At 42.0% G+C, this 21,793-nt stretch overlaps 2 protein-coding genes across 14 annotated transcripts in view; one reads left to right on the top strand and one right to left on the bottom strand.

Moving 5' to 3' along the window:
* Nucleotides 1-505: 505 nt before the first annotated feature.
* On the bottom strand, nt 506-17,688 carry tango2 (transport and golgi organization 2 homolog (Drosophila)). 4 transcript variants are annotated; one of them, XM_028996636.1, is made up of 9 exons: nt 17,566-17,688; nt 14,583-14,707; nt 10,848-10,936; nt 9,558-9,677; nt 8,830-8,944; nt 2,633-2,700; nt 2,345-2,495; nt 2,059-2,163; nt 506-1,499 (listed from the first exon to the last, which is right to left on the bottom strand). In XM_028996636.1, exons 2-9 carry the CDS (start codon nt 14,636-14,638, stop codon nt 1,379-1,381), a joined length of 825 nt encoding a protein of 274 aa, XP_028852469.1. In that variant the 5' UTR covers nt 14,639-14,707; nt 17,566-17,688; the 3' UTR covers nt 506-1,378. The 4 variants fall into 4 exon arrangements, with proteins under 4 accessions (XP_028852469.1, XP_028852472.1, XP_028852473.1 ...); XM_028996639.1 differs by having other exon boundaries at nt 2,345-2,492; XM_028996640.1 differs by having other exon boundaries at nt 10,848-11,245; nt 17,566-17,579.
* A 538-nt stretch (nt 17,689-18,226) lies between these two features.
* The window catches only part of arvcfb (ARVCF delta catenin family member b), a 156,926-nt gene continuing 153,359 nt past the window's right edge, over nt 18,227-21,793 (top strand). For all 10 annotated transcript variants that reach the window (XM_028996635.1, XM_028996633.1, XM_028996632.1 and 7 more), the window contains exon 1: nt 18,227-18,616. The gene's annotated coding sequence lies outside the window, so the exon portion shown is untranslated. The remainder of the gene's footprint in view (nt 18,617-21,793) is intronic.

The following is a 21,793-nucleotide window of genomic DNA, read 5'->3' as shown; positions in this document are numbered from 1 at the left end:
GGCTGTTGTGTGTTATAAAATTAAATGGCAATTTGATCAGCCATCATATGACGTGTCATGCCGCAAGCAAGGGAGGCTGTTAAATCATGGTGCATCTGGACATCCTTAAAAGCCCCACTGGACAGATTAAAACTCAGGACTTCCAATAGGACAAGAAGCTCAAACAGAAGTCATGCACTGACTTTTAATTGGCCTGCTTTTAGAATGGACGTAACCCATCATTGCAAATTTGACTTGGTCTGGAGGCCTTGAACCAGGTCACAAAAACTAAAATATTTACATCTGGATAAACACAGATTAAGAATGGTGTGTGAGATTAGTTCCCTGGCTCCTAGGCCTTCATTAAATTTTCATTTTGCATCACAATGCACAATCAGACTGTGAGGTCAACGTCCCAGATGATGGAATGTTCACTTGAAACAAAGTCAATCAACCTGATCTTACAAGGCTTCAGAAATCTCAGTCCACAAGGCTTCAGGTGACCATGACGACACTTCCATAGCTGTAGTTTGTACAGGGCTTTATTATTAACTTTACAACCACGAACCAGTGCAAACAGTTTTAAATGTCAATTTACTCCTGAGTTGAATGGCCAGACTATGTTCTAAAGTATCCATAAAAAAAAAGCTGTTAAGACATCTGTAGCATTATGAATTTGGTAGTTAATGAGGAGATGTCTTCATGTAGATGTCTTCATGGCTTGGGCTGACACTCAGGAATAGCCAAGCAGCAGCATGGTGTGAAATGCTACTCGCCCTCGTAAACTGCACCAACATGGTTAATCTAACAGGCAATTAATGGCTCAAACATTTTAGCATGCTACTTTGAAAAAACACTGAAAATACTATCATTGACATTTAAGACTTCAGGAAGACCTGAGGCCTTCCCATGGGGTCACAGGAAAAACACTTTTTTTAGATACAGAAAAACAGGCTACATTGTTATGATTATTACATGTTTCTTGATATGAAAGTCTAATCAGACATCCTCCACCCCCCAAAAAAATGTCTTTGGCAGCAATAACCGTATGAAGTATTAATCACACCCTTCTTATGTACTATTTTAATATAACAGTCCATGATGTCTAATAAGGGAGAAGATTTCACACAATCCTTTAATAATTTAAGATGTAAGCTTGGAACTGTAATGATTTCAACTAAGCATTCTTATTGCATCATATATGCTCAGAAATGTTTATGCAAAGCCAATGCTTCAAAAAATAGATCTTTTAACAGATTTGGATGTCATATATAGTTTAAACCCTATACAGCAAACAGCAGATTATGTAAAAAAAAAAAGCTATAAAAGTGGTGTTGATGCAAAATTGGGTCGGGATTCAGAAAGGCACAAAGTGTGTTTCCTCAAGATCTGATGTCCTTCACCCCTGGAGTTTGAAGTGGAAAGATTTTGTGCTCCACTGGGTAACATCACAGTTAAGCATAGTGCGCTCCGTGAAGGTCACATTGTCTGCTGCATCAATAAGAATAACTGTATTGGTCCTGAAAGTAAAAAGTACACAGGAGGTAAGGCATAGAATGGATGCAAGAACTAACTTTAATAAGGCAACATTTTCAATTAAAAACTGAAAATGACCTGATATCTCCATTCATCATTAAATAGCCTTAGTACACTTGGGGTTAAAAACAGCAAAATGTGGGCAAATCAGGACAATACACTCTCTCTAGGCCCATTCTGATTCCCAAATCTGAGAGTGCTTCTGAAAAATATTTTGGTTCCTAAATCCATGCATTTCAACTCATTTCAAATGTTCAACATTTGCGTTGCCCTTCTTTAACTTTAATGACAGCACACAATGACAGTGATGTATTAATATTGGAAAAACATCTGTCCCAATCAGTTAACATAGTCATTAGTGTAGAATATTTTTTATGGTTAATGGTTTGAAACAATGTTTCAGTTTGGTGAATCAAAGTACTGGCTGAGCTATGAGAATGAAGAGATATGCAGCAAGTGCAGTGTGATCACCATATGGAGGATGTTAGTGTCAGGGAAGGCATGACAAATCACAGTGCTAATGAATGTCAGGGGGAGTCCAACCTTGTGCCGTATCTTGGCGCACGGACACACACGGCAGACAGTGCACGGAGCATGGGCTTGCTGTAACCTTCCCCCTGGCTCTCCTGCGCTGGGTCCGGCGTGTTTCTGAAGGAGTGGAGAGGTTTACCACTTCAAACATCACGCTCATCCAGGCCTGATGCAAATGTTGCGTCATTTCACATATTTGCACCACACAGATAGAGGACTGCAAACAGCCAAAGGCACAAAAAAAAAAAAACTGGTGCTTTTCCCGAAGATAAAAGAAAACGCGGTGCAAGGTACTCACAGCTCCTCGTTGTTGAGGATGTGTAGCAGTTCCTGAACCAGGCCTTCGGGGGGCAGCGTGCGGCTCACTACGCTGGTGAAGAGGTGCTTGCCGTGCTGCAGCTTCCTCCACGGGGTCTCCAGGAGGGAATTACTCAACCCGTAGATTCCTGCTGAAGCAAACAGATTCCTGACTAACGTCAAGCTGCCTGTCTCCACCAGACAGACAGCAATACACACTGAGCTTTTAAGAGGCAAACGGTCCGCATGCACGAGGTGTGCACAAGGGAGCTGGAGAAACCGAGCAAACCTTGTTTTAGGTGGATGGGCTCAGGGCTGCCTTTGTTTCCATAGTAACAAATCATGTCTTCATTGGCCCTGTTTCAGACAAAAAGAGGGAACAGATTGTAATTGCAGCAAGGTAACATTAGTGGAAACAATTAATGCATATTATGAATATTTAGGGTGTGTCTTTCATGGCTGCCTTCCACATGGGGAGGCAGTAATTAAAAATAACAACTGGAGCCATGCCATTAAATGAATTACTCTCAATAAAATCGACCAATGCAAAAAGCTACCACAGAGTGTGGGAGGTGGTGGCCTAGTGGGTAAGGAAATGGACTCGTAACTGGGAGGTTGTGGATTCAAATCCGGAACCGTGTGGAAATGATCTAGCCATACAAATGAAGGGAACAAACATCCCCTGATGTATAATTCTTCAGGATAAAATATCCAGCACCGTTTCTTAATTTGTGCTGTGTATTATCCTAAGAGTGCACTAATGGATAAGCGAGATGCTCAGCCCAGTCCTTGGGCCACCCAGCTACTACAATCTTCATTTATTCGCAGTTTACAGGAGATCAATGCGCTACAGCTTTAGGTTACAGGGCCAAGGTTAGTACAGCTTACTTACCACATCAATGCTCAGACAACTAGTGAATTTCTGAATATGTCACATCAATTTTGGATTTATTTGGATACCAATTATTTTTCTGTTGCTGTAATGTGACACCAGCCCAGCTTAAATGTGGAAGAGAAATAACATTTAAATATGTGTTCAATTCAAAATACCACTAGGGTGGTAGTAGCCTAGTGGGTAACACACTCGCCTAAGAATCAGAAGACCCAGGTTCAAATCCCACTTACTACCATTGTGTCCCTGAGCAAGACACTTAACCCTAAGTTGCTCCAGGGGGACTGTCCCTGTAACTACTGATTGTAAGTCGCTCTGGATAAGGGTGTCTGATAAATGCTGTAAATGTAAATTATATGTTTATGTATTGAATATTACTTATAAAAATGTTCATTTTAGAACATTTTTGAGGATTGCATATGTATGTTGCTAGTTGCACCAGAACCAAATACTTCTGGAGAATGGGCCTGACAGATATATTCTTATTAAGGAGAATTTAAATAAAAGAGAAAGCCTGATTATATTAGAATGATCTACAGCTTTCCCTCTGTGTGTTTACAGAATAATAAAAAGCGAATTCAGCAATGGCAAGATGGCAGATTTGTTTACGCCACACTTGCCAATTAAATTGAATAAAACTGAGCTACTGAGCAAAGGGCATCCCTGCAAAAAGCTCTCAAATTCCATAAACCTCCTGAGCAGGAGAATTACACAAACTAACAAGCATTAGTTGGAAGAATTTTTTTCTTCTATTTTGCCTCCCCCCAAAAAAATCTGAGAATTTGAAACATATTCCATGCATTGTTATTAAGAAATGGGTTTAAATGTAAAATTAAAATGACTATTCCTGACAGAAGAAAATGTTTATTACATGTACTTGACCCCTTAACACTCCTGGGATTAGGACCACAGCCAGCTCCTCCTTATCATTCATCAACAGCATGCAGTAAACACATGGATTGGGAGCCTGGGCAGTCGGACAGGCCCTCAGAACTTTAAAGAATTTTATTAATGCAAATAAATATAACATTCTGAAATATGATATGCAGCAAACTGTGTTTTGTATCTGTAGTTCCTAGGAACACCTAATGATGTGTCAGTCTTAAACGTCTCTGCAATTGGACTGCATTTTCGACACCCAGGGTCTCTCGGAAGAACATCAAAAGTGCATCAGCTGTGCTGGAGGGAAATTTTTGGTTGCGGCAGAAAGCCACGGGTGGTAGAAGGAGTACAGAATAAATGCAGAAGGAGAAGGTGCTTTGGGAACCTTGAAACGGCACTTTGAAGTTTCCGATCCGAGTGATTATCAGTATGCAGGATCATGCATGGCTACATGCAAACCATGAAGAATAAGAATAAAGCTGCCTTTGCTGCCTGTTTTGTGGTGGCCCTTATGAGAACTCTAGTTTTAAAAAAAATCATAAATCGCTTGCCTTGAGCCACTTCTCGGAGCCTAACAAACGTTCAGAACACACATTATCGATTAAACATTATTCAATGTAATATACAATGGATGGAGTTGACAGACTGACAGGCAAGAATGCAAAACAATAAAAAAAAAAATTAATACTGCATAAATTCAACTCAATATGAATTACCAGATTACTAATTACATGGATTTTTGCAGTTCATTCATGGTAGATGTATTAAATGTAAAAACCCCCATCAGAAGTGGTAGAGCAATCCTCCATGGTCCAGCAACGTTGCGCCGACATTCGTGCGCTGTAGGTTTTTGGTTTTGTGTGCCACTGGCACAGGGAAGCATCCCCACAGAGAGAATTACAGGGCGCTCCTCCAGATTTCAAAAGGTTGTTTATGGACTAAATGTGTTGCTAGGCAACCACCTACATGGAGTAGATGTTAATAAAATAAAGACTTACTGGTTGCTTCTGGCATTCAAAAAAGGAAATAAGAATAACCATGCTGCATGCAGATTTGAATCCTTACTTAATGCTAATGCCCCAATTCGCCACAGTAAGAGTAAAATGTGTTCAACCCTATTTATCTGGCAAACTTCCTGAGAACCTCCATTTACTGACTGGAAGAGATTTATATAAATGTATTTAAATTATGTAAATATAAAGAGAGACTGCTTGAAACGGGACATAAAAATCAGATTACATATGATATTTAAGGAACATGTTTCTCATTAGATATTTTAATCTAGGCCCTTAAAAGGAATTGCTCATTACTGTGCCATGAAACCTAATCATAATTTATTAATGACAGAGTGGTTTCACAAATGAGATGAGAAAAATCTGCTCTTCACATCGCTCAAGATTGGAAAAGTAATAAACTGCTGTGCTTGACTTCACACCTGCTGGTCTGAGATCCCCAGAAACTGAGGGCTGCATCTGGCGCTGAAAACCTCACACTGAGCACAAAAAAAACCTGTAGATGAAATTTAAAATGAAGATGTCCTCTAATCCCAGGTCACCAGACCCCTTCAGTTTCATGATTGAGGCTTACTGAGCTTAGCCACAATGCTTTGAGGTGAACATTGAAAGAGACAGATTTAGCAATAGTTTTGAAATTAGTTCATGTGGGGTGAGAGAATTCGGGCTGACTGGTTCCATGTAGGATGCTGTTTCTCATACTTACATTTTCCCCTTACATCCCACTTAACTTCAAACTCCTGCAGCTATTAGCACTAATTGCACTTAATTCATGCTGATGTTTCAAATTAATCCCACTTTATTTGGAACAGAAAATCGAGTGAATTAGAGTAAATTAATTGGACACTTAATGCAGGTACTAATAGCCCAGTATCTGCACATATTATCAACTCTATTAGGAGAATTAAAAAAAATGGGATCAATGGGAATTCAGTACATTTAACTGTAAAATGAAACTTCTACACCTATACATTTACTTCTGAATATGAACATTTTTATTTCTGTTTCTACTTTTCTACAGTTTACCTAACATCATTATGAAATCAATGATCTTGTCAGGCAAGAGATGTTTTTTGGGCTACACTTCACTAACAAAATAAAAGCAATATTGATCTAGGACAGTACAGCTACCATTTGTCCTTCAGGCTGTTTTATTAAATCTATATGTTTCCACACAGAGAGAAACTAATAAGGCAATTACAATATTTATTACAATATTCCTCTTTCCTTTCATTGTGACATGTGCAGCCAATTTTTGACTGTTTTGATCCCATCATCTCCTCTTTGTTTAATTTCCAGCACTGCCCACAGTGAAGCCCAACAATAAGTGACTTGGCAGTGTAGAGCATGAGATGCACTGTGATTTGCTGATTTACTTCTCATGCAGAGGAAGTGATGCTTCAATGTGGCCCAGTGCATATTTACATTATACGAATGTGGTCTGAGTGACTGACTCATCCATGCAAATCAATTGAGTCCAACAGCAGCTTCAGATTCATTGTACTCTGAAAATTCTAATCAGAAAAGCAGCTTGGTATTTGCAAATGAAATACCCCAGTCTCTTTAACTCGGAAGCATGCCCGGTCCAAATGCAGTCAGGCGTTCTTACGGAATTCTAAATCGGCTTTCTTAAGCCTTCCACAGTCAGAGAGAGGCAAGAGCAGGTGGCTGTGCACAAGGACCCAAGAGATCTGACAATATCATCTCTGTTTCAGCCTGATCCACCTCCACAAAGGATTGAAAAAGAGACAGAACACATGGAATAGGAAGAGCACTTCAGAGGACTCCGAGGCATCAATCTTGTCTTGACAAGACAAAACCCTCAATTTAATAGATTATCGGTAGTTAAGAGACAGATTATCGCTAGTTAAGAGACATATACTGAACAACTGCTATGCTATTGTGCTTAGAAACTGTCCTATTGGTTCATTCAGAGGTTGAATATAAGGCTATAAAAAACGGATTTGATAATTGATGATTGAAATAATTAAATATGTAGTGCAAAATACTGGCACAAACTGGATTAAAAAACGAGACTCTATTGCTGATGAATCACTGATAAAGAATATTATTAACAGATTTTAGACTGTTTTAATTGATTTGATAAATGTCCAAAAAGTTTAATTTTCATGGGGCTTGATAAGACACTATATGGAGAGTACTCACTAATGTCACATCAAGTATGTCTTCAGGATTTGCAGAAATAAGTATGGTCTGCTTGCCTGTAATCTGATTCTTGGAGAGGAGAAATTAACAACAAAGCCAGCCCTTTTTGGTCATTTACATTTACAACATTTATCAGACGCCCTTATCCAGAGCGACTTACAATCAGTAGGTACAGGGACAGTCCACCTGGAGCAACTCAGTGTCTTGCTCAGGGACACAATGGTAGTAAGTGGGATTTGAACCTGGGTCTTCTGGTTCATAGGCAAGTGTGTTACCCACTAGGCCATTGCCACCAATTTTTTGTCATTCTTTCTAACACCCAGAAGATAATACAATGTACAATTATCCAATTTAAAAAGGAGAGGATCAAAAGGGCATGACTGACAGGTCTCACACTCCCTACTTCATCATTCTGCATGATTTAAACCAGCTCCTGTCAATATGTCACCCAGGTGTAGCATCTATCGCCTCATTTTCTCCTCCCGTTTTCTTTGCTAGTAATTCCCTGTATCCACAGGGGTTTCAGTACAATCAGAAAACCTCAAAAACCTCAAAGCATTCACCTCACAATATAAAACCATATTTTAAAAAAAGGTCACAGTTAGGTCTATTAAAATGATACAGTTGTGGCCAAAAGTTTTGAGAATGACACAAATACTGGTTTTCACAGAGTTTGCTACTTCAGTGGTTTTAGATCTTTGGTGTTGTTTCTGTGTATTGTAGTATAAATACAAGCATTTTATGTTTTTTTTTTTTTCTTTTTCAAAGACCACCGCCTCTTGAGGATTGACCAAAGGTTCTCAATTGGATTAAGGTCAGAGTTTCCTGGTCATGGACCTAAAATGTCAATATTTTGTTCCCCGAGCCACTCAGTTCTCACTTTGGCCTTATGGCACGGTGCTCAATCCTGCTGGAAAAGGCATCTTCACCAAACTGTTCTTGGACAGTTGGGAGAAATTGCTCCCTGAGGATGTTCTCTCTATGTTCTTAGGCAAACTTGTGAGTGAGCCCATTCCCTTGGATGAGAAGCAGATGAACTCACACCTGCCTGCTGCCATTCCGCAGCTGAATCATCTTTAGGAGACGGTCCTGGTGCTTGCAGGACTTGGGCACCCTGAAGCCTTCAAGACAAGAGGATGAATGAAATGGCAGGGCTGAAATGCAGTGGAAATGTTTTTTTGGGATTAAATTTCATTTAATAATACCAGTCTTCGTGTCATTCTCAAAACTTTGGGCCACATAATACTTGGATATTATATATTATGTATATAACTTACCCTGCCATTTTCAGATTCAGAATAAAAACCTTTTTGACTTTGTTCAGTTTACTCTCACTGGCCTTCCACTGTTTGGTCCCCTGATGCCAATCTCTTTTCTGCAACTTTATCCTCCCCGCATCTGAGCGTAGCAGCTCTGCCACTTTCCACTTCACCACACAACCCTTGGCTCTTTGTATAATTTGTCCGCTTGGTTTTAAGAGCAGTGCTCAGTGGAGATCAGTCAATTTCCCAGTAGGATCCAGCACTCACTCACTTGAACTCTCCAGCCAAGAGGTTGAAGCCATTGTAGAGATGCCCTTCAGCAGATACCTTGCGGAGGTAGGAATAGCTGTCCAGGTTCTCCGTCAGGTAGTTGGAAACCAAAAACCCTGAGTTGCATAAATAAATCTTAATTATAATGATCATTAATTATAAAATTCTGGCCATAAAGCTTGGCAATTTCATTTGCACTGACATTCATCAGTGGTTTTTATTTATCCACAGTAGAACCAGAACTACAAATGATGGCCTACGACATCAATCATTTGACAAACAGCCAAATTGTTTAGTAATTGGACAGAGATGATGAGCTGTCAGCGGCTGGTGAGCATGCTTCAGAATGACAGCCTATAAGTAAGACAAATGCCCAAAATCTGGCCTTGGAGGTGATCAGCGTGAATTAAAAAGGCTGACATTATGCTATGAGGTCTTCCCATGGACGGCTGCACATCTGGGACAGACAGCTGTTAAGCGACAAGTGGTTGGCTGGGGGGATGGGGGGTGTAGTCTGCGTTTCATAAATAAATAAAACAATAAATCCCATTACAGCAGCTTATCGTCTGGCCAGATATTACTGCTGCAGAATTCAATTCAGAGATCTCTGGTTTTAAAGCCAGGGGAGCTGGTGGCCTACACAGAGATGAGCTACTTTAATCCGCATCCTGGAATCACTTCTGAAGCCTTGATGTCTTTATAAACAAAACTTTGAAATCAAAGCCTCACCTCTCCCCTGCGCATCTGGGTTGACCTTTCCTTCAAGGTAATTGGTCAGCGCTGCCAGCTTGCCCCTCTTGCTGATTCCCAGCCAGGATCCACCCTCCTTTCCTTCCTCCATGTCAAGGCCTGGCAGAAAGTACAGGACGTTTATGTTCATCACTGTTCACTGTACTTAGCTGCATAGTTGTGATATGACATGATTTGCTGAGAGGCAATCTGCTCACAACTCTTCTAAAATGATTCAAAAGAAAAAAAAATCTAATATTGACCATATGTAATTGGTTGCAAATTAGTACAAATAATAATGCTGATTAGCAACCCATTCGAAATTGTAGTTAGATCCGCTTTCAAACTGTAAAAGAAAAAAATTCAACCAGTAATATAACCAGCTAAACCTTAATCTGAGTAAAACTCTCAAGAACTAATGTATTTTTACTATCCACTTAACCATCGTAAAAAAAAAACTCCCTGTAATGTTTGGCTTCTCTTTATGTATTATGTACAGCACCAACATGTACAGAGACCCAGGCTGTTCATCACAACTCAGATAATGTCTTTTTCAGCAGCAGCATTTGTTTCTGCTGAACAACATAAAAAGCGCCATCCATTCAATTCCACCTACTGGTGTTGGAGCCCCTAGACCGCCAGGTTCAAGAAAAACAGACAGACAGACAGACACGCTGATGTCTTCTCTTCATGTGGGACAGCAAGATGAATCTCTCCTCTGTGTGCTGTTGGACCCCGAATGGGGGCGCATCCATCAATGAAAGTTGTTTTACCTGTGGGCTCTGCAGCCGACTGGGAAAACCACTGAATGCAATGTGATCTGTTTTGTGAAAGGAACTATTATATTCTCCAGCTAGAACCTCTAAATCACATTTAAAGTACTGACAGGTAAAGAATGGAGTAACACTCTGAAAACAAAAAAAGAGCAATTGCAGCAAACAAACACCCAACATTGGCTTTCAAACAGTGCATGAGAGTTGAGGGCAGTGAGACGGATGCCCTTGAAAGTTCCGGAACCGTACGCATTCTGCCTGCCAAGCTTCTCAAAGTGCCTCAGCACAGAGAGTAGCTGCAGTGAAAAGTGATCCAGGTCTACAATGACATGCAAAGACTGGAGCACATTAGTGTGTTTTTTAAATCAGGCCTGTTGACATGGAAACCAATATCTGGGGAACAAAAAAAATAAAAAATAGTGGCATGGAAGAGAAGCATATGTGAAATGAGCTTTTGTTCTGATATCAATCCTGGCACTCCAGGCTATGCTTTAGTTGAAACATGTACTGTACTTACCGCTGAGGATCTCATTGCTGGACCCCCAGTAATCGGCTGCCTTTGACGGCCTGTTATAAACCTCATCTCTGTTGGCAGCCAAAATCAGCCTGAGAGACAAAGAGCACAAACATGGGAAATGCCATTTCTGCCTGCATGTTTCTATGCAAAATTCTTGCCCCTGCTACTCATTTTCTTTATGCATTTTTCGTTTAGAGCCTCGTCAGCTGAGGGGAGGTTAAGCCAGCCAGGGCTGGGGGAGAGAGCGCGTGAAAAGTGCCAAATTGCAGAGATGCCGGGCCCGAAGGCTGCTCAAACAGCAGTCGTTGTGTGCGAGCGAGCTCCTATTTCTGCCCCTCTTTCTCGGGAGAGCATGGCTGTTTCGTATGCTGGGAACCCCAGACCCCCGACAGAAGCAGCTGCAACAGAGGGAGAAGGACAACAAAAATATAATTAAATCTGCTGCATCCTCACTACTCCAGGACATGCCTGTGAACTCGCCCCAAAACCCATCATGGCATGGTCTCCCTCACAGCTCTGAAGTTATGCTCTGGTATCCTTTAAATCCGGCACATCTCATAGACGCCTGACTGGACTGGGATCTAGAAAATTTGGAGGTGACCTTGTTATTGTGTTCCTCAAACTATTCTTGGGCCATTTCTACTGTGTAGCAGGGTGCACTGTCCTGCCTCAATCTGGGAATGTCGTTTCAATGAAGGGGTGAAGGTACATTTCAAAGTAACATCCACATGAAAGCAGCAGAACTGATACATGAGCATCAGCATCAGGTCACCAGGTCACCATCTGCAGTGCCATAATGCACTGTGTGTTTTCAGACACCTTTCTATTTGAACCAACAATTCGATCTGGAAACATGTAAGTCAATCAACCCTGGCCTGTCACAGATTGGCTAGTTTTGCTCAGTACTTCTGACCAGGAAGCTGCCTTTGTCAAAGCCCCTCAAATCTTGAAAGTGAAAGTGAAGTGATTGTCATTGTGATTTAACCCATCACCCTTAGTGGGCAGCCATGACAGGCACCCAGGGAGCAGTGTGTGGGGACGGTGCTTTGTTCAGTGGCACCTTGACGGATCGGGATTCGAACCTTCTGATTACGGGGCCGCTTCCTTAACCGCTAGGCCACCACTGCCCCTGTCCTTGCCCCATTTTCTACTCAACATCAAGGACAAAATGTGCACTTGGTGCCTAAAATGTCCCACATACGTGCCACTGTAGGAGGAAAATCAATGTTATTCACTCCGCCTGTCATAATGTTATGGCTGATCGATTTATGCAGACACAGAGCTGTGTTTTTCTAATTTCCCTATTGCACAGAAGACCGTGTTCACAACTTCATTCCTTCGGACACATTTACGCAACACAGTCTCATTAGTATGATGAAGTGGCTTATTGACCACAAATTGATTGACCCTCATTACTGGTGTCATTCCCGGAAATCAGGGTCCATAATGAATCCTCTCCACCAACGTGACCCAAGTCTCGCTTTTCGGGAGGCGTTCGCTTCTGTCAGCGCTTGCGGTGTGAGGAACTGTTGCAGGGTTATCTACCAATGCATGTGTGCAGGCAAGACACTGCAAAGGATTGAAATGGGAGATAAATGTTGGTGCTGTGGTCGATTAGCCCAACCACACACACACACACACACACACACACGTTATTCAGAAAAGACCCAGTCTACACTCGCATGCGCTGTACGTCGCCACTGGGAGCAGTTGCAGGGAAAAGCACAGTGCCACGCTGCGTCCTGCAGCACCATTGGCTTCCATCCCGGCTGCACCGGGCTTTATCACCGCTGACATTAATCTTCCGAGACTTTTACTGGCTCGGCACAACTGTCACTTATTTAGCACGGCAGCGGTGCGTATCTTACAGACTGCACATTAATGTTGGGCTACTGTCCATGAATCACAGCTGGCAGGCCGCCACACACAGCCGGGCAGTGCACACACACACAATCACAGGTATGCAATCGGATTCATCATCAATGGTTGGGCTTTGCAAAGAATCACATTTCAACTCTGCAGGCATCGATTCTGTGTTGCTTTTGATAAAGTGTTGCTAGGCAACCAAAGTGTGTTAAATTAATTACAGAAAAACCACGTTTATTGATTGTCGTTATAAACAATATATTATTAACTGTATCTTTCTGCATGCTTCTATTACTTCGAGTGAGAATAAGAAAAATGGCATTCATGACTGTGATATTGCCATGTTGACCACTTTTAGCATATGACAATAATGATAACAATCACTTTAACACACATTATTTAAAAGATTAAACCTTTATAAAAAAAAAATCAGGATTGGGGTTTGTATTCTTTTTTATTAACCTCCCATGTTGGGGTTGTTTAAAACGGTACACTTATTGACTTTGGACACGCTCCTCTAGCATTACAGCTTTAGTCGGTTGCAGGAATGAATGTTTGGACCAAGAGCAACACAAAAACCAAGAGCTACACACAACCCGGTGCCAGGAAATTTTAGTCGCATTACATTCTCTTTTTAAATTCCCACAATTTAGAGGCCAGATAGTCACAAACATTTTCATCACAACCACGTTGCTCAGCACAACGCAAGCCAAACGCAACACTTCAAGGTTTAAGAGACAAAAGCAACAAGAATCCGACAGGAATAACCGAATGTCAACCGAAGCACATTTCCAGCCCATTCCACGTTGCTGCACCTCTCACTTGCCACATTCATGAAGGACCTTTAAAAAGAGGGACTAGATGCACACCTGGTTTGAGGATGGAAGAACCTAATGCCATGTTATGGCCGTTCTATTTCTACCGTATGGTATCAAAAACTCTGGAATGTTTCCAGATGAATGATGTCCGGTTTTTGATCCCTTTCAAGGTTTGTATTTCTGAATTTTTAAAAAAAAAAAGGTCACAGCACATAATATAAAACAATGTTGTTCTATTTCAGTTTTTTTATCACACCGAAACATGATTATTTAGGCTTCAACTGCAAAAAAAAAAAAAAAAACTTTTTTACAGTGTCTAATATTGACTATTTTGTTCTTTATAAGCTTTGCAGAAGGCTCGGGTTGAAGACGTGATTGATGTTGTTAAATTCTTTGGAGAAATCTTTTTTACCCCTTAAAGCTGGAGAGATTATTATTCCTGCAGCAGTCACAGAGGGGTTACGCTTTATTCTGCCAAAAAAATTTTGCTGTCAGCCAACACAATTGTTTTTCATCTGGCATGTGCTCAGGCTGTATTTTTATTCTTCTGGTTTTTGCTTAAGAACATTCCAGACTGCTGAGCTTGCAGTGGCAGATGCCTGGCCCGATGCTTGTTCTCAGACTTATTTGCCCTGACAGAGAAATAAAGGCCTGAATAAACCTTCATATGTGAAATGCCTTTTTGAAATGAACTCAGTGCAGGGCTGCTGTAACTATATATTCATCCATCCATCCATCCATCCATCTTTGACAAGCTAAAGATAATTATTTATAGCCAAACAATATCTAGCAAAAACAGACATATCTTTTTAGAATTCCTTATTAGGCCGTACTTTGACGCGAGAACAGCTTCGTAAAACATTATTTTTTTTATGCTGAAAACAATCTAAACTGTTGCTATGGAGCAGATGTACAAAAGCTTTCAAATGAAGCAGAGTGGGGGGGGGGACTTATTTGTAAAAGTAAATGTAAATATATTTGTATCTCAGAACAATTCACATTTCTGATTGCAATATTCTGTATTCACATCAAGCTCTGGGGACAAGCTTACCTGTAAGCATTTTTGGATGCAGGCCGCGGGTCAAACTTGAAAAAGATGATACACATGAGGGTTCTGGGTCCAGGGTGCTTCGTTTTTATACGGGGGATGTTGATGTCAGTGCATATCTGTAAAAGCTAGGAGAGAGTGAGAGACAGTGAGAGAAATTGTGTCTAGAGGAATAAACTGACTGCCCGAAGGTGTTGACTGGACTGCTTTCGATACGCTCACAGACTTTACTCTGCGAATATTTTCCCTTTTGGCCATAAACAAACTACAGTTTCACACAAACCCACTCAACACAAGGTATTTCATAACAGAGCGACTGTATCCAGCAGAGTATTGGGAGGTTTCCAAACCAAAGTCATTGTCTTTTTTTACAATCCGGTCACTGTTAGCTGAATCTGCAACTTTGAAGATCAGGCATAGATGCTGATCAGTTTTTGATGAAGATATAACATCCAATATAACATAACTGTGTACACATTAAAAGACAACCAATGATATTACAGCATGAATTACTTAGTTCTATTACATAGTTATAAACAATGACCTAATGAATTGATTAAAACGACTAATAAGATAAATAAATATTTATTAAAAAGGTACGTAATAATCTATGTGGTACGATTTTTAAACAGCCTGATAAACAACCTGACAAAAAAGGGACAAAGATTAATTCACAGGGTAATTTATGATAATGTCATTGCAAGTCTTATCTAGTGTGAAGATAAACTGGCGATGTTCCTTCCCACCCCTCCCCTGAAAAAGTAGCTCCACTGACCGTCATGGCTTCCAAATGTGTGAAGCATTGCAGCTGCTTGGTGATTGAATGTAAAAATGAGCACAAATGTATTACTGACATTTTTTAGTTCCCTCATGCCAGACTTTGAAGGACCACTGGGTTCATTTTATCTTTCTGGAAAAACGCAGAGAAGACTTCCTGTCTGCGGCAAACATTGTGGTTGGTGAATGGTGTTGATGACGTCATTTCCACGAATCCCCCGCTCACTTCTATGGGCCGCTCTCCTACTCGTCCCGCCTCTCTCCTCCTCATTAGCATTTAAAGCTACAGACACCAAAACGGCGCGTGTTGGGAAATTCTCATTTTGGGACGGGGGACATAGTGGCTGTAATTCTGCACCACGGCTGAGTTTCGGAAAGAGACTTCAGATACAGTATAAGGGGATGGACCTTTAAAGTTACTTTTATTCAACCAGCAAGATTTTTTGACCAGAAATGGCACAGGCTTCTCCCAAAAGATAAAGAGACGATGCACAAGAGGCATTATTGCGGGAGAAAAAAATCTCCACTGGTGCCCAAGGCCAAGTTTCTCTGTGGACTGCCTCATGTTGAGAATCTTCATCTATTGCTCTTTTTTGGTGCCGTTTACTGTTATTAGGTTCCCTGGTCCAGTGGGGATGGTGTTCTTAGGATTGAAGGCTTCTCCTTTTTTTTTTACACCAAATGAAGGAAACATAATTGTGGTAAAAAAATCTATTTTGGTTTCTTCTGTCCATAAGACAGAAGACCAGCTGTTCCCAATGAATCAGGGTAATTAGAATGCATTTGGACAGCTTGGATTATCTGGAATGGTATAGAACTTTGGATTTCCCCAGAACCTGTGACAGTTTGCGAAGGATATGAATAATTTTGCACGTGACAGTTTTTGCTCAAATGTAAATAAAAGCTGAGATATTTTTTTCACCACAATTATGGTTCTAGTACATCGTCTTATCATCTCTTGGGAGATGCTTGTGTCCAAAAAATATTGCTGGTTGATCCTTAAGTCACAATTTGGTATGAATAGTTGTGAAAGTGATTAGTTGTGACACACCACAGCACAGCACTCAGTGCAAACAGTGAACTGTGGTCTCTGCATTTAACCCATCCCCTGAGGGAGCAGTGAGCAGCCATGAGTGTGGGGATGGTACTTTCCTTGGAGGAGGGTCAGGATTCGAATCAACCTTCTGATTAGGGGTCTGTTTCCTTACCTGTTAGGCCACCACTGACCGGCTGTCCTTGTTCTGTACACAGAACTGTACACAGTTTTATATTATGCTTCAAACTATAGTCCCTTAATTTCGGGTAATGAAACCAAGAAAATATGAAAGGGAGTGATCCAACTCTCCTATAGCCAATCAGATTATCATCATGGAAACATAAATCCTGAATCAACTGGTTCCCAGGACTGTATTCACATGATTATTTAATGTTTCATAAACCAAGGTGTGTTGCTCACATATGATAAGATATAAAACAAAAAAACCTGAACTGTCGACCTTTGATGAGGTTTAATGAGCTATCTACGCCCCAATGCATGATCGAGTCACATTTTTCATGCATGATGTTTCATCGCTATGGCATTCAGATTTTGCACAACCCTCTTCCTGTTTTTGATCCTGTGACATCAACCTCCACAGATAAACTGTGAGCTACATCCAAGAGAATGTAGGCCAAGGTATACTGTGAGGACGGTCCCTTTGTCTGCGGGTCTTGTAACCAGATTGGTTACCAGACGCCCTTTGCTCTGGTTCACAGAAAGACACCTACATTATTAAATGCACGGTGGGGCAGCTCCAGGTCCAGACCTCAAACATTATGTTGTCTCATTTACAGCCGCCTGGACATGGATGGTGCCAATCGGACCTCGGCACGAGGTCGCCACACAGCTGTCCACATTAACACAGGTGACCTGGACCTGTCACTCGGCAGGCAATGCTCAGAACAAAAGCAGTATAAAAAGGCTACCGGCGAATTCAGAGGCAGGTCGGTTGATTGCGTTTGTTAGCAAGGGCTACAGAACTTTAGCGGGCTACGCTTTAGCAGCACTTACACTGAGCACCGGGCGGCATGTACTCGACCTAGCCGCCTAGCTAGTTAGCTCGGCGACAGCACAGACGACAAGTCAGATCGGGAAAGGTCGCGCCTCGATGCCGGTTTCGTGAGAGCCCTGGCAACGGAGAACCATTAACCGCACGTTGGTGTCACTCACCGGTCCATCTGACAGGGTCGATTCATTGGGCTTAAGTTCACGCACTCGCCCCTGCGCTGCACTGGCTCTCCGCAGGGCAGCCGCGCTCTGATTGGCTCGCGACACGCTGCCGCCGGAGAACTCTCTAACGCGATTGGCTGCGACGACACGCGGTTCCCTCCCATTTTGCCTCAGCTCACGCCCCCAGCACTACGTCGTATTTAATATACATCGGCTTAATAAAAAAGTAGAATAGATAGTTTAGTTGTTTTTTTTATTTAAATTGAGTAAATTGTTAATTGCATGCGACAATGTTTAATTTGGGACATTTTGTGGGATTCTGCAATCACTCGCCACAGTAAAAGTCCCGCATTTGGCGGGCTGTGGATAATCTCTTGGTTTTGCGCCTGCGTTGCTCCCCTGACGGACGTCTGCTTCGCCACTCAGCTTACAAGCACGGGGCGGGTCTTTTGCGCGACGTGAGAATCGACCAATCACGAGCGAGACGTCGCCGTTCCTCGAAGAACAGGGGCGGGGCGCGACGCACGTTTGCTGTGACAGGTTTTTTTTTTTTTTTAAGTAAAGCCTTGGATCTCGAGAGTCGGAGTGGGATCAGAAACAAACAAACAAACAAACAAAATATCTTATTTTTCTTTTCTTGTTTTTTTTTTTTTGCAAAGGCTTCCCCGGGAACACATTGTGATCAGAAACCGCGTGGTTTTGTGGTCGAACTGACGGGAATCTCCTGGAATAACCGGGCAGCACCTGACACCGTCGCCTTTCTAACGCCAAGTGCCGCGTAAACTTGGAGGAGGGCGACCGGGGGAAGGACCAGACTCCGCGCAGCCCATCGGCTTGGAGGTAATGGGACGCCGGCCTCTAAATCCCGAATTGGCGCCGTGAGAGACACCCTGGCAGCGTCGGGGAGCCCGATCGCCGAGATCCGCCAGCGCCGTTCCCTCCACCCCGACGACGCGATCCGGAGAGGGGGTCGTCTGGGAGAGAAGGTGAATTGATCGCCGCCGCAAGTTTCGCGCAGCGCCGCTGAACTCCAGCCGCGGGGAGGAGAGAGGTAGGACCGGTTGGTTTTTTTTTTGTTGTTGTGGCAAGAAATAGGTGTCATCGTCATCGATTGAACGATCAAAACTGTCAGAAGTGTCTCCGTTTTTCTTTCATATCATGACGTGTTTTTTTTTTTTTTTTCGTTTTTGTCCCAATTGCATCGTACCGTGAACAGGCAGATAAAACGCGGACGTTTTGCATGAGGGATTCACACCGTGTGCCGATATCAAAACCAGGACAAAATCGCCTCAGAACACATCGCGGAACAAAGCTGGCGCGGCTTCCGAGGTCCATTGTGCCACACGCGGCTCCGGGAATAGCGGCGAGCGGACCGCTGCGTGTTTCCTGCGCGGTGTGGTGCCGCACAATGGGGATCAATCAGGGCCATTCGTACGAAATCACGGCCGTGTGGCAGCACGGAGAAAGGGGCGAGTGGAATGGACTCGCGGGCGCATTGTCTCGTGGACACGACGGTCTCGTCGAGGCCGTGATGCACAAAGTCACCTGTGTCACGTTTGCCACTTCATTTTTTTCAGGTGTTGCCTGTGGCCCTGGGGTTTGGTGGGCTGAAAGTTGTTCATCTGTGTGAGGGTCGAAATGCAAACATTAATCTTACTTTTTTATCACAGTGGTGGCATCTGAGGGGTGTTGAATTCAGTGGACGTGACTGCTGCATGAAAATAGATGTGCTGGGGATTGACGTGCATATTAACCGCACTATGAATGAATATAAATAACACGGCAGCTTGTCACAAGGCCGTGCTCCGGAGAGTCCACAGAATCTCAACTCGTGCCAGTAGCGGAGTGGCCGTTTTTTGTTTCTTCTTCCTCATCTGAAGATGAGGAGGTCGGCACGGAAAATAATTGGTGCGGAAAGATCTCTACCAGGAGCTGTTTATTCCAGAGTCCTAGATCACACAAGATTTTAATAATCATCGTCCAACTTGAATTTGAAACAGTGTTCTTTACTACCACGGCTCTCAAGATTTTAAACCTGACAAGGTCCTTGTGACCAAGGTGCTGGTTATTACATTGAACTGGACTGGGTGTTTGGTGTGGATTCTGCTGTTCGGTTGCTTGGTTATAATTTGAGTTATACAAAGAGTTATAATAGATATACTGATAGTAGTGTTTGGTGTTCAGTAATGTCACCTCAGTTATGGATTTAAAGCAATAAACAGATAGAAACTAGAAACTGCAACTTGGTTATTTGAAGCTTGGAGTGAATGAACTACTTCTTTCGGCTAGAAGACAAACTTTAATTTTTAGCTCTAATGCACCATTTCCCATATGTGATGGCAAAGTAGCAGCTACATGATTTCATGATTGCCAGATATTGCCAAACACAGTATTGTTTCATCCCAGACTTGTCTGGAAAATGCAGCACAATAGCCCATATATATATATATATATAACTATGAAGCAAACCGTAACCGTGATTTTTACCATAGCAAATAAGATTTAGGTTCTTCGGTACCTGTTCTTGAGAAGCCGTTTGTACTGAATCAGCCCAATCTGGCAACACAGAGCGCAAAGCTCTGTCTCTCTACAGCATTCCTGGTGAATTACAATTTCAAATGGCCTCAACACACTGTGTGGCAGAATTATCACACTTATTCTAACATAGAGCATGTTTTTTTTTTTTTTTTTTGCCAGAACCTGATTTTTAAGAGTATTGGATTTTTTTTGCCCGCTACAATGAAGCTGGTTAACAGCTGTGTTTGTCTAAGCTGCTTCTTTGCTCCCTTCCGTTTTCGTGATCCAGCAGTTGCAGTACGCATGGAAAAGCAGCCTGTCTTGACCATTCATTGGTATTGATTAGATATTATTTCCACTTGATTCCATTTGATTTGCCGACTGGCTTGGAATGGGACCTGACACCCATCAGAAGTATAATCGCCACCCGTTGATATAATTACCTCTTTGTTTCACCTCCTGAGGGTTCTGTTTTTCACAAATACTGGTTACGCTGATTCTCGGGGGTTCCACTTTAAATCCCGTTGGTGTGTCTTTTTTTTTTTTTTTTATAGGTATTTGCCAATATGAATCAGTCAGTACAACTTTAGGAGTGTCATATCAGGGTATCCTCACAAATATGTGCTTGTTGCTCTATCGCTAAACTCAGTTGACGTTATCATGTTTTATGGTGATATGCACTCAGTTACTTAACCAGCCCTCCCGAACCTCCGCAACATGGCTGTCGGGGCAGAGACAGATTGGCCAGGGATAATCTCCCACTCAAAATGCTACTGATTAAGGGACTAGATTTGTACTATACCTGTCACTCAAGGCGTAGATGTGAGCTGGATACATGGGCTGGGGTTGAATAGAGGGCTAATTTACTTTGAATTAGAATTCACATTGGCAATGGTGCAGTTCCTTGAGGGTGTTGAACAAGAAATGTAATATAACAAGCGGGTAGTGCTGATGCATTGGTGATCAACTAGGGGACATTTAGCCTTTTAAAAAGCAATATTTGCCCTTTATTCATTCATTTATTTATTTATTTATTATTGTTTTTTTTTTTTTTTTTTTACATATTTATCAAATCTGGCCAAATTTGTGTTTCTAATGCTCTGCGCACTTAGTAGGCAGTATACAACTAAAATATGTTGAGAACAGCATCTAAAACCCACACTCCAATGCAGTCTTATCTGCCTGTCTCCTGCTCTTTTCTGTCCGCTGCTGTTCTCTGAACCTCTCAGAACTTGGTGACAATGTCAGAGGAATGTCACTTCTTTAGTCCGGACTGTCAAGTGCTGAGTTTACATGTTAATGAAGTGCGTTTCATTATGGGGCCTTTCGTCTGCCCCTTTAGATATAGTTTTTGTTCTGTTTCTTGTTTGGCTGTTTAATGCTAACAAATTATTATGTGTTTTTCGTTGTAATTATTGCAGAACTGTTGTGGTAAATACTGCATAGTTCTGATATCTACTTTCAGCACAGTTGATTACAATTGTCATTATGCTTCTGAAAATAATTACACAAAACGCATTTGCATAGAGACAGGACGTTATCTGTTGCCGCATGAAAATCAGCCACGCCAACAATCACTTCCAGAGCCGCGTACCCCCCACCAGCCAATTATGAATGGCATAATAATGGTGCATTTGAATGTTTGCGTGCATTGTGATGGGTAAGCCGTGGGGACGGGTTGGTTGGGATCACAGGGAAGAAGAGCTAGAGG

The sequence above is a fragment of the Denticeps clupeoides genome, chromosome 11 (genome assembly GCF_900700375.1).
Source record: "Denticeps clupeoides chromosome 11, fDenClu1.1, whole genome shotgun sequence".
In the NCBI taxonomy this organism is placed as follows: domain Eukaryota; kingdom Metazoa; phylum Chordata; class Actinopteri; order Clupeiformes; family Denticipitidae; genus Denticeps; species Denticeps clupeoides.
The sequence above is the reverse complement of the archived record's forward strand: the minus strand, read 5'-3'. Positions and strand labels throughout refer to the sequence as shown.